We start from the raw sequence: 13,430 nt of genomic DNA on the forward strand, positions 1-13,430 counted from the left end.
AGCTAGCTCTTCACATAAGCTACCTACACTCCAACATTCATTATTATACATCAATGCTAGCCTAAGTTATTAGGTGGCAACCAATGTTGACGCAGCCCGGCCATCCACCCAACTACATCCCCATTATAATAATCAGTCCCATATTTCTCAAAAATTCTTAAGCATAATTCACTTAAGTATTTTATTTCATTAAGCAAAATTACTTATTAAAATCTGATTTTATAGTACAAAAGGTAATTCATCTTATTATCTCAAATATTTCCTATAAAATGTTCAAAAAGAAAATATAAAACAACTTATACCAAATCAAAATTAGTGTGCTGAGCTTGATTCTGGTTTAAGGTACTTAAGATTTTTCGAGAAAATTTGAGACTGGTTTTCATGGAAAACCCGATTAAAAATCCATGCTAAGACCGTTTTAATTTATTGATTTTTTTAGATACGCACAATTAAACAATTTAAAACTAATAACAGTACATCTAAAATTTGTTTATTGTATCTTTATAACATAATGTACTATCATTAAACATTAACTTCTCATGAAAACAAGATATAACAGAGGGACATTTTGAACACATACTTGGCTATGGGCTCTCGTTTGTATTTTTTTATTCACAATGGTCCGATTTTTCAGAACCTTTTTAAAGTTAACAACGCTATTAATGTCATCATTGTTAACTTCAAATATTTACTCTTTGGATACTAAAATGGCCACACACTTGAGATTTAAAGTATTTCTTACATGGTTTGAGACACTGGTTTCATACGTATCTATTTTATCTATATGTATGAGCATGTTACTAAATAGATCACATTTCAAAGTTAACAACGATGCTGTTAACGTTGTTGTTAACTTTATCAAGGTTCTGAACAATCCGCCCAATGTGGGGTACCCTTTAACAAGGCTTTGTACAATAATTTCAACTTAAGATGCCTTATGGTCAATTTTATTTTGATACAATTTGAAAGGATTTGATGTGCAGAGACGGAATATGTAAATTTTGTATGGAAAATAATAGTAATTTTTTTGGCCTTGATTAAGATTGCCAAATAGACTACTTAATTGACTTTACAGATGAAATAAAAACAGAACTCCCAATTACTTTTTCCGTCAATTCATGACGGGCAAGTATTTTCAGTGAAATATTTTAGTGCAAACAACTGCCTTCTAGAGACTGTTTCCCCTTGCCAAAAATGTATATTTTCCCAAACAATTCACATTTTTTCCCAAAATTTGATAATTGCAGATGATGTTGATGAATAAAAAAGCAATGAATTTCTTGAAAAATAAACAAAATCTCTTTCACAGAAAAGTGTATGCATAAACAAGTGGAAACATGTATATTTGTTATTATATGAACTTTTTTGGCCTGATTTTGTATTTTTCCCAAAGTTAGTTTTTTCCCAATTTGCAAGGCACAGGCAGTGAAAATATTTATTTTTGAAATCACCGATTGTTCATAATGGTAGACAGAAACAATACCCTTTCAAATAATAACAATGTTATATGGGCCACCAGGGTTAACAATTTATCATTTTCTTCAATTGGGAGTAGGATATGTTATTGGTCCCAGTTGCCAATGACTTATTGAAATGACTGTTTTTATACCTTATAAATCTTAATATCGGTGCACATAATTTGCACACAATCATTGAAAATTAAGTTTATTACAATCTATATACTCTCCTTTTCAGAAAACTTTTATTTAATAAATTTTACATTTGATAAGCAATTTATTGCACATAAAATAAATTCTACATTCACATACATAAGAACATGCAAGTTTCGAGCCTGCACAAAAAATTATGACAACAAATTATTTCTCATTTTTATACTAATTGCTAAGAAACAAATTTCAGAAAATATATGTGTAATTCACATTTTGACATTAAATAACTATTTTCAATAAATCAGAAGACATATGATTATTTCTTATCTAACAAACACTAGAAACATAGATTGAAGTAAAATAAAAAAAAATCTAATTCACATGTTTTCAATTAAAACAATTATAATGTGAATACTATTAGCACAGAGAAAAATTGATTCCCTAAAACAATTTGCGATACAAATCAGGGCTGTCCTTCTACATTTGGGGAATGGGGGATGGGGGGGGGGGGCCTGGGGAAGGGGAATTTAGCATTATTTTTGCTAAAAAGAGAATTTTGCAAGTTGACAGAACCAAAACAATTTATTTTTAATGCAAATTGATGTAAAATTATACATGTATCAGAACACAGTACACAATGTAGTCACTTGTGTCAATAACAAATGAGACTTTTTAATCACATTTGGCCCGCAATCATTTTTTCAAAGGTTAAATTTCTGAGATTATGGAGAATTTTAACCAAAATTTTGGGAAAAGGGTCTATTCTTTGGCTTGGGGAATGGGGCCCTTATATTGGCCCCAACATTTGTCGAAAGACAGCCCTACAAATATTTGTTTAAATAATACCTATACTCCATACTATATTTTGGGTTTACAGGAACAAATAGACTTCTTAAAATATCAGAATATTTTTTTTTTTCGATTTTATGTTAATTATTTAAAAAAAAAAAAAAGATTTACATCAAACCACAAATAGATCAAAATATCACATACCAATCTTCAAACATGCTTAAAAGTCAAATCATTAAAAATATAATATTCAAAATGATAGTGAAATTGCTGATCTTGGCCCAAAAAGGTAGATTTATGGGGAAAAAATACAAGTTACTAACAAACTCACTACTTTTTTCAATTTATGCCGAGCAGGGATTTTTTTTCTCCAAAAAATGCTATCCCAATTGACCCCTAAATCAACTCTTATCTTGAGACAAATCCAAAGATATTGAAACTGCTGTTGTAAACATATATGCACATATCTTAATGAAACAATGATACATTTATGACACACATTCACTTAACCAAGTAGATATGACCCTTAACTTGGGTGACGCCCACCCTGGATAATTCCATACTTTATTTGTCAAAAGAATGTAATAATTAGTCCATAAACATTTTTTTAGCTCAGGACTATCATGTGACTGTAATAACCTTCCCTATGAATTTTTATATCATGGTGGTTTGGGGTCATATTGATTCATCTTTAATCACTCTCTAAAGCTTTCTTAATGTCTTTCATCAACATAGCACCAATCACCATCTTCTCACAGTTCGTAGTCAGTTTGGAATCCCCGCCCTCTTTTGTTGCTATGGTAACCAGCACTGGAGTGTGGGTGGCCAAAGTTTGAGCGGCAAATCGGAATGCATTCTCCTCCGTACTGGGAACTTGTAAAACATTGGCCACTTTCAGTACTGACGTGACAATGGACTTCATATTGGCATTTTCTTCCACAATTTTTACTTTTGTACTGTTTTCTTGCATACCCGAGAGTTTACCTGAAAAGAAATCCAAAACAGATTTTAATTGTTAGCTTAGCATGCCTGATACCTGTCAGACAAGTTTAAATTGATAAGTATAACTTGCATGTGGAAGCCAACCTGGTATGTCTGCTTGCAGACACTTAAGGACCAAACTCCCAAAATATTTTATAGTTAAGGAGAGCCTACACATACATAGTTATAGTTAAGGAGAGCCTACACATACATAGTGAATCTTTGCTTGTACTTAATATACATAGTACATCCATGTAATTAATATGAACATCATTGTATATATTGAAAAACTGACATTAAAGGTTTTGCATAACAATACCAACATTAACGACACAAACTATCATACTTTGCATTGAAATTCTTCTTTTCAAAGAAAAAACAACCAAATCTGACGAGATTAAAACAACTGGTTTTAAAAAAATTGTTACACAATAATAGATTTCAATGAATCTGATGTTTTCTCATTTGGATGGGCCCGTCATTTTTCTAGCATCTAGCAAAGGTCACCATGACCTTCATCCTTGACCTACTGACCCTAAAAGCTAAATGAATCACCTTCTGATCAAGATCAAGGTTGAAAACTCTGCAACAAGTTGTTCATATGTAAATGTACGGAAACAAAAGTGTGACGCCGACCACGACTCAAACACCGCCTGACAAAGTACTTACTACATGTCAGCAATCCTTGCCAGCAACATGCAATTCAATGTTGAAGCATATATTTACCTTGTTCTTTTAAAAACTCCTTCTCGTGTATGTTATAAGGCTGCATAAGTTCCCCGACAGGAGCTGTAATACTGACATTAAACTTCTTATCCTCTGTGCAGATTTCAAACCCTGCAGGTTGGGTGGTGTCATTGAAGTTGACAGCCATTAGCACTGAGGTGGAGTTCTTAGGGGCCAGGGCAGCTGAAAAGAGTTTTAATTCAAGTGATGAATTGAAACAATTTATTTCGTAACTTTTCTTTCAAATTAGATTTCTAGTGGTATAACTGCAAATATCAAAGTACTGTTTATTACAAAATCGTTTCCAATTCACCAAGTCAATCAACTTCAATCAAAATCATTAAAACATATATCCGGATATTTTCAGAAATTCTTTTTATTAAGAATAATGATTTAATGCATATACGGTTTGTTCAAATGACCTTAACTTAATATTTTTTTAAATATCAAAGCAATTTTATGTCATAGTATTATAAACTCACATATTTCATTGAAATCTTGAATCTCCATGCCCTGCTGGATTTTCTGAAAGGAAAAAAGTACCATCATTTCTAATTAATACTTAGTGAATTCTGATACTTTTCAATGGTAATTATATCCCGATATATTCACCGTTTGAAACAGTGAGTTCTCCTAATATAACTTCGCTGTTTCTGATATTTAAGTATGTTTCGCTTTAAAACAACCATACATGCTGATAATGTGCTATATTGAGCTTGTAAAAATGTGAACTTTTGAATAATTTTCCTCTTATGGCCAACATAAAAGATCTTGCCCAAAAATGACAATACCAAGGCCTTCACTTTTTTCTTCTTCTTTTTTTTAAAAACCCAGTACAGCTTAGTATGCAAACCAAATACCTTTTGTCCAATTTTTATTCCGGATAGCGTATTATCACTGCTGTTTGTAAAAGCCAGCTCAATAGAGACCATTTTGGGGGAGAATATGGAGATGGTTCGCGTAAATCTATACGTGATGCTGAGGCCATTGCCGGTTAGTTTGTTCAATAGCTCGTAACTCTTGCCTGTTATCTGGGGGGTGAACTGAAATAAGAGGGACATATATAAAGTAAACACCAATAATATAAGGCAATAGGGCCGAATGTTCAGAACTTTCTAATAGGGCCGATTGTTGATATCTTTCTAATAGGGCCAAATGTTCAGAACTTTCTAATAGGGCCGATTGTTGATATCTTTCTAATAGGGCCGATTGTTGATATCTTTCTAATAGGGCCGATTGTTGATATCTTCTAATAGGGCCAAATGTTCAGAACTTTCTAATAGGGCCGATTGTTGATATCTTTCTAATAGGGCCGATTGTTGATATCTTCTAATAGGGCCGATTGTTGATATCTTTCTAATAGGGCCGATTGTTGATATATTTCTAATAGGGCCGATTGTTGATATCTTCTAATAGGGCCAAATGTTCAGAACTTTCTAATAGGGCCGATTGTTGATATCTTTCTAATAGGGCCAAATGTTCAGAACTTTCTAATAGGGCCGATTGTTGATATCTTTCTAATAGGGCCGATTGTTGATATCTTTCTAATAGGGCCGATTGTTCAGAACTTTCTAATAGGGCCGATTGTTGATATCTTTCTAATAGGGCCAAATGTTCAGAACTTTCTAATAGGGCCGATTGTTGATATCTTTCTAATAGGGCCGATTGTTGATATCTTTCTAATAGGGCCGATTGTTGATATCTTCTAATAGGGCCAAATGTTCAGAACTTTCTAATAGGGCCGATTGTTGATATCTTTCTACTAGGGCCAAATGTTCATAACTTTCTAATAGGGCCGATTGTTGATATCTTCTAATAGGGCCAAATGTTCAGAACTTTCTAATAGGGCCGATTGTTGATATCTTCTAATAGGGCCAAATGTTCAGAACTTTCTAATAGGGCCGATTGTTGATATCTTTCTAATAGGGCCGATTGTTGATATCTTCTAATAGGGCCAAATGTTCAGAACTTTCTAATAGGGCCGATTGTTGATATCTTTCTAATAGGGCCGATTGTTGATATCTTCTAATAGGGCCGATTGTTGATATCTTCTAATAGGGCCAAATGTTCAGAACTTTCTAATAGGGCCGATTGTTGATATCTTTCTAATAGGGCCGATTGTTGATATCTTCTAATAGGGCCGATTGTTGATATCTTTCTAATAGGGCCGATTGTTGATATCTTTCTAATAGGGCCGATTGTTGATATCTTCTAATAGGGCCGATTGTTGATATCTTTCTAATAGGGCCGATTGTTGATATCTTTCTAATAGGGCCGATTGTTGATATCTTTCTAATAGGGCCGATTGTTGATATCTTTCTAATAGGGCCGAATGTTCAGAACTTTCTAATAGGGCCGAATGTTGATATCTTTCTAATAGGGCCGATTGTTGATATCTTTCTAATAGGGCCAAATGTTCAGAACTTTCTAATAGGGCCGAATGTTCAGAACTTTCTAATAGGGCCGATTGTTGATATCTTTCTAATAGGGCCGAATGTTGATATCTTTCTAATAGGGCCGATTGTTGATATCTTTCTAATAGGGCCGATTGTTGATATCTTCTAATAGGGCCAAATGTTCAGAACTTTCTAATAGGGCCGATTGTTGATATCTTTCTAATAGGGCCGATTGTTGATATCTTCTAATAGGGCCGAATGTTGATATCTTTCTAATAGGGCCGAATGTTGATATCTTCTAATAGGGCCAAATGTTCAGAACTTTCTAATAGGGCCGATTGTTGATATCTTTCTAATGGGGCCGAATGTTCAGAACTTTCTTAAAGTTAACAAGGTTGTTTACGGCATTGCTGTTAAGATTAATAGGTAAAATATTTAAATGATATGCACATATTTTTGCATAAATCAATTACAGCTGAAACAGTTGTCTCAAATCTTTTTACAAAAACTGCATATCACAAGTGTATCCATTAAACTTCAAGAGCAGTTACCAATTTTAAAGTTAACTCCAATGATATTAACAAGGTTGTTAACTTTAACAAAGTTCTGAAAAATCAACTAATAATTTTGTGTTACATGTACATGGTCAGGGTCACAAAATGCCAGTAAAAATTGAATATTGCAAGTGACTATTCGCCAAGTGAGCAAAATTCAGTAATTTTATTTTCTAATGTATATTAAATCAAAGTACAGTAGAGTTTCATTGTCAACCTGGGCTATTCACTACAAAAAATGCCGACATTAAAACTGACAGTTTTTTCATAAATGAATTGCGTTTTGGGAGTGTGTTCGATCATTCTGAATGCCTCACAAAGTTACATTCAAACCTTGATGGTGTAAAGCAAACAATTATAAGGATGTTAAGACAATTTGATACATATAATTATATGGAAATGTAAAATACATGTAGTTTTAAATTGAATATCAAATACTTATATTTGTTTCATCAATTATTGGCCTGGCTAATTTAAACCAAGGACATACCATTTGAGCTGCCTGAGCTGTTGGCTTGGCTGTGGTAGCATCCAGACCTAGGGCACTCATTGGGGTCAACAAATCACCAGCCCCTGCTCCTACAGGGGCACTAGGGGTCATTGAAGGGCTCACATCTGAAAAAACATGATAATAGCTATTAGATTTCAATGCAATACATGATGTGCTGAGATATTAACATAAATGTGGTTACATGCAAAATTTTAATCAGAATTTGTAAGTCTTATAATAAAGGGCCTTTATTTACTAAATACAGTTATCTTACTTGGTTATTCTATTACGTTGGGTGGTTGAATACCATTGTATAAAGTCTCAATGCAATACATCAAGTAGTTGCTGAGATATTATCCTATGTGTGCTAACATGCAAGACCTTAACCAGAATTTCTAAGTCTCATAATAAAGGGGCAAAAATTATATAATATGAAAGATAGAGTTATCTCACTTGATTAAAGAAGAAGGTTAAATGGTTGGGAGCCTGTGTGTTAAGTTTCAATGCCATACATGGTATGATGTATTCGCTGAGGTATTGACTTAAAAGTGGTTACATGCAAAACCTTAACCAGAATTTCTATGTCGAATAAAAAAGGGGCCATTATTTGAATTTAATGCAAACTAGAGTTTTATAACTTGTTTAATTAAGTAAGTTGGATGGTTGAGTACCATTGTATTAAGTCTTAATGCAATACCTCATGTAGTTTCTGAGATATTAACCTATGTGTGCTTGCACACAAAACCTTAACTAGAATTTCTAAGTTGAATAATAAAGGCCTGTTATTTGCATTAAATGCAAACTAGAGTTATCTAACTTGGTAAATTAAGTAGACTGGATGGTTGAGTACCATTGTATAAAGTCTCAATGCAATACCTCAAGTGGTTGCTGAGATATTAACCTATGTGTGCTTGCATGCAAAACCTTAACCAAGGTGTGATGCCAACGCCGACGCTTGGGTGAGTAGTATAGCTCTCCAAATCCAATAGTCGAGCTAAAAATGATAAAGAACTAACACTGGAGAGCATTATCTGTTTGTCGCAATGAAAGTCTAGTAATAAGGTATAAATTAGTGTTTGAAAATCGGACTCCATTTGCTATCGATAATCGAATCGAATCGGACCACGCATTTCGATTTACTATCGGACAATCGAAAATGCATAATATTAGTAAGGAATACATTGTTTATACAAAGTATCATCATGATCATTTAAATGGTTTAACCTGGAATCAGCACGGGTGATGCTATTGTCATGCTTTTTTCGCTAGTCTTTAATAACTTAATGCAAAGACATTACAACACAACACATAATTAATAAGTGCACATTAATTTCCAAATGATGCACACCGCGTCAATTAAGTTATCTTAGCATTTTATCCATGTAAAAGCATATTAAACATTTGTGAACCAGCATTCAATAACCTGTTATGTTGAACATTCTTTAAGAATATCTTAATTTCATAAAACTTTCACAAAAAAGTAAATTAGTTAATTACAAACAATACCAAAAAAGGTTTCAAAAACAGAAAGCATCGAGCCAGGATCCCCGCTATTTGCTGGTGAGACCATACCATCTATGGCTCAGAAACAGGTTATTAAAAAAGGTTTTATGAAATATATAAACGGTGTTTACATTCACCGCATTTCATTCGGAGTTTCTCGGCCAATTTTATCAAACAACCTCGGATGTATGCTGGTTCATCAGTAGAAGTAGTCCGTAAAGTTTTAATTAGATCATTAATTAATTGTAGTGTTTTAGCTTGAATTAATTGATCTAAGTTGCAAATAAAGTGTATAATTGCAAACATAAATAAGATTCCCAAGAGTAAAGTTATTTAGTTTAACATGCCAAAATAAATTACTGCGCGATCTATGGAGTATATAAACCGTTCAAATACATTCGAGGTTGTTTTCGATAAAAATGGCCGAGGACTTCCGAATGACCGCATATGTGTAAGAGAGTGACCTCCCTCGTTAACATGACCTCAATGCGAATTAACCGGAAAGAAAAATGTACATTTACTCGAATTTTGCCACACAGCAAGAAAATACGTAGTTACCGGAAGTAACATTAGCGACATTGATTTTGGACAACCACTATCGATTGTCGCCGACATAGCATTGTCAGCGACGATTTATCGATATTACTCGATAATCATTTCATCATTGGTATAAATTAAGGGCACTCAATGGGGTAGAAAAGTCATCTACCCCTGGGTCAGGGACACTAGTGGTCAGAAAAAGGTGCCTAGGGAGAAAGGCGCCATTGTGTCTGGCAGTGAAGAATTTAAACATTATGAATTTCACAAAAGAATTGTGCTAAATTGAAGTAATAATAGGTTTCAACTGCCAAATATGGCAAGTCTGTATGAATTTAAAATATTTCACAACAAAATATTTTTTGATTATCTAAAGCATTTAATTCTATGAAGGCTGGAGGGTTCACATGCTGGTCTCCATGAGGGCAGAAGGGTCCTACCAAAAAAGGACAGGGTGCAGCACCCCTCCATAACTCTTTAGCTAAAACACTACTTGATGTGTATGATAGATTTTACCTGCACCAAAGTCAAGGAGTAAATCTAAATCCTGGGAAGGTTTGGAGGCAGCTGCTGGCTTCTTCTCAGCCTTCTTTTTGGCAGGACTCTGCAATGAACATTTCATATAAAAAAAATATGAACACAAGGAGTAAATGCAGAAGCCTCATAAAAGCCAAGTTTTTCATTTTGACAAATTGTATGTGTATTAGCAGTATTGCTGCTGACCCATATTCCCATTTGGCTGATCTAGTTATTGACTCAAAGTGACACATATTCACACTGTTCCTAAATATCATGGTAAGGAGACATGAAATGGGAAAGAAAACTTGAATTTATAACCACAAATTATTTCTTAATTTGACCTAGTGACCAATATTTTTACCTTAGATGACCCGTATCTTCACTGGTCTTAAATATCATTCTGAAATATTCTGACTGAGTGTCATGAAGATGAATACTCATCTGATGAACTTGTAAAAGGAATAAGAAACTCGAAAGTTTGTCTTAATATTTGACTTAGTGACCTAGATTTTGACCAGGGATGATCCAATTTCACACTGGTCTTTAGTTTCATGAAGATGGGATAAAAACTGTTGTATTTAAGACACAGAAAAAAATTGAACACAGAATTGTTAACGATAAATAGACATCTATTATTAGACTATTAATCATTTCTCAATTATATGTAAATTGATAAAAAAAAATCAGAGCAATATTGCTGTAATTTTGCCAAACATCGAAATGATCTCCTCATGGGAAATGGTCTTTCCCGAGCTATTTTTCTCCATTAGTTAACAATCAACCCATGATGACAACAAAACTCTGTTCTTGTAATGAAAGAAATTACATAAAACAAATCTGGGTTTTTTTACTCTACGAATAACTGATTTATAACTGAATTTTTCTTCAAAACTTTTATTCATATGTGAACCTCATAAACACATATTAATACATACCTGTTTGCCTTTCCGCTTCACTTCTGGTTCACTCTCTGAGCTTGTCTCATCTGAACTATCTTCCTCTGATGAGTCGTCTGAACCGCTAATTGATTCATCCTTCTTAACCACTGGGGCTGGCTTGGATGGTTTCTTCTTTGGTGTTGGCTGTGTGAAAAGTTAAGATTGAAACTATATTTTTACATTTATACCTTTCATTGAGTAAACATACCAGTGAAAGTTATAGAACAGTGAAACAAGAGCACCACAGAGTGAACGCCAATGCTCACCTGATGCTTGTCAGTAAAAAAACATAACTCAACATATATTAAAGCCAGAGTTATTGGCCTTGCCTTACATGTGCGTATTACAAAATGTATCTCTGGGAACATGTGTACCAAGTTTCGTTTGAATAATTTTAACAGTTTTTGAGTAATGGCCAAGGTAAAGTTTTTGCAAAGGCTATCACTAATCCTTAAAGCTTTTTTAAAATTGAAAGACAGATGAGCTGAAAACTTGACACAAACAAGGGATAAATGATTGGTTGCAATATATACATTGTTTTCTTATCATGTTTGCACTAATAAAGCTCAAAACCAAACATTAACTGCTTGAATTATTCCCCAAAACAACAAATGATAGTGGAATATTTAGTCAGTATTTGAACAGGTCTGAGATAATTTCAGCATGTATGTGAGAGAGTCTCTATTTACCCACCTGTGCATCACTGTCGGAATCTGTGTCCTCGGAAGCACTTGAATCTTCTTCCGAATCTTCTGACTCAGTCTTCTCTTTGTCTGAATCTGTTTCCGAATCCGACTCATCCTCTGAGCCCTCTTCTGAATCACTATCATCATCCGAACTGTCATCTGAATCATGAAAGGCATTAAGTTAGTCCATTAACAGCCAAATTGCAAAGTTGATTTACCCTTGAAATTAGTTTGATAGTCTGTGTATTTAAAATGAAACACTATATGGTAATTTGATAATTTGATTAGGAGACTGGTTTGACAAAGCTGTTGTACAATTGGAATACCTAATCTTATGCAAATGAAGAAAGTGACAAACATCACAAAAGGACAAACACATAATACAATATACAATATGAATCATGTCCAGATCATTTTAAAGCTAGGGCTAAGGTGTTTTTAGAATACTTATACCAACTTCTTTTATTTTGTTTTGACAAGGATACTTGAATGTGTTTCCTGGGAAGAAACCAGCACATTTTTACCAAGTGGTGAAGTTCAATTCATTTCTAGTGAGGCTCAAACCCACAGTTTCTTAGGTGAAAGTGAAACACCAACACCACTAGACTACTCTCACCCTGGTGGAGCATGAACAAACAAACCTCCTGGGTGAATGACAGACATCTATATTACTAGACCTTCATCACCCTAACTTTTTTCTCACTAAGAACTCATGCACCTTCAAGACTATCCCAACAGACCTCCTTATTTTGTGCAGTAGCAACAAAATAATATTTTTTGAAAATCATCAAACAATCTTTTTTATACATTCATACACGTGAAAAAGATGTTTGTATTAAATAATACAGAAAATCTGGTATATAAGAAAATTATATACCATCAGGACTAGATGACTCTGAACTGGAATAGAACGATTTCTCTGGCTTTGGTTTCCCTTTCTTGTCCTTCCTTAGTGGAGTTTTCTCTGTCCAGGGCATAACCACCTCAACATTCCTCACAGACGGATCAGGGGCATGCTCTGGCCATTCTGGGAGTTGCTGGTACCCTGTAGCTCTTGAGTTTATCATGTGAGACAGGGTACCAAGCTGGTACTGGTCACAATCTAAAATTAAAATTCATTATTACAATATACTAATTCATAAGTACAATATTTCAGGGGTCTACATTTTGCCATTCAGGAAGTTGCCGGTACCCGGTAGCTCTTCAGTTTATTTTGTAAGACAGGGTACCACACTGGTAGTAATCATCTTAAAATAGAGTTCAACATTTCAGGGGGCTTCTTCTAGCTATTCAGAGAGTTGCTGGTACCCTGTAGCTATTGAGTTTATTACGTTAGACAGAGCACAAAGCTGGTAGTATTCACAGTCTAAATATAGAAATCCAGAACTAAGAAATACACTAGAATGGTCCTAATTTAAAGAGAAAACAAGAGGGCCAAATGGCCCTGAATCGCTCACCTGTCATATATTGCACATTCTTCCATTATATACAAATATTGAAAACCTAAGCCTATGAACACGGGGCGTGGCCAATTTTGACCCCAGGGCTAAAGTTTGAACAATCTTAATAGTGGTCCGATAAACGATCCTTCATACCAAATATATAAGGCCTTCGCCTTTTGGTTTCGGAGAAGAAGATTTTTTAAGTTTTCATCATATACATATATAAGGAAACCCATGACCGCCCGGGTGGGGCCATTTT

General features: G+C 34.2%; 1 protein-coding gene across 1 annotated transcript in view; it reads right to left on the minus strand.

The window, feature by feature from the left end:
- Window positions 1–294: 294 nt before the first annotated feature.
- Window positions 295–13,430, minus strand: part of LOC128240382 (AP-3 complex subunit beta-2-like) — a 35,684-nt gene continuing 22,548 nt past the window's right edge. Inside the window, exons 15-23 of the mRNA XM_052957016.1 lie at window positions 12,607–12,831; window positions 11,737–11,888; window positions 11,041–11,187; window positions 10,103–10,190; window positions 7,547–7,671; window positions 4,967–5,149; window positions 4,589–4,631; window positions 4,107–4,289; window positions 295–3,383 (exon numbers count right to left, since the gene is read on the minus strand). Coding sequence (XP_052812976.1) covers window positions 3,091–3,383; window positions 4,107–4,289; window positions 4,589–4,631; window positions 4,967–5,149; window positions 7,547–7,671; window positions 10,103–10,190; window positions 11,041–11,187; window positions 11,737–11,888; window positions 12,607–12,831 — 1,439 coding nt within the window. The 3' untranslated portion in view covers window positions 295–3,090. The remainder of the gene's footprint in view (window positions 3,384–4,106; window positions 4,290–4,588; window positions 4,632–4,966; window positions 5,150–7,546; window positions 7,672–10,102; window positions 10,191–11,040; window positions 11,188–11,736; window positions 11,889–12,606; window positions 12,832–13,430) is intronic.

The sequence above is a fragment of the Mya arenaria genome, chromosome 7 (assembly GCF_026914265.1).
Source record: "Mya arenaria isolate MELC-2E11 chromosome 7, ASM2691426v1".
Lineage (NCBI taxonomy): Eukaryota > Metazoa > Mollusca > Bivalvia > Myida > Myidae > Mya > Mya arenaria.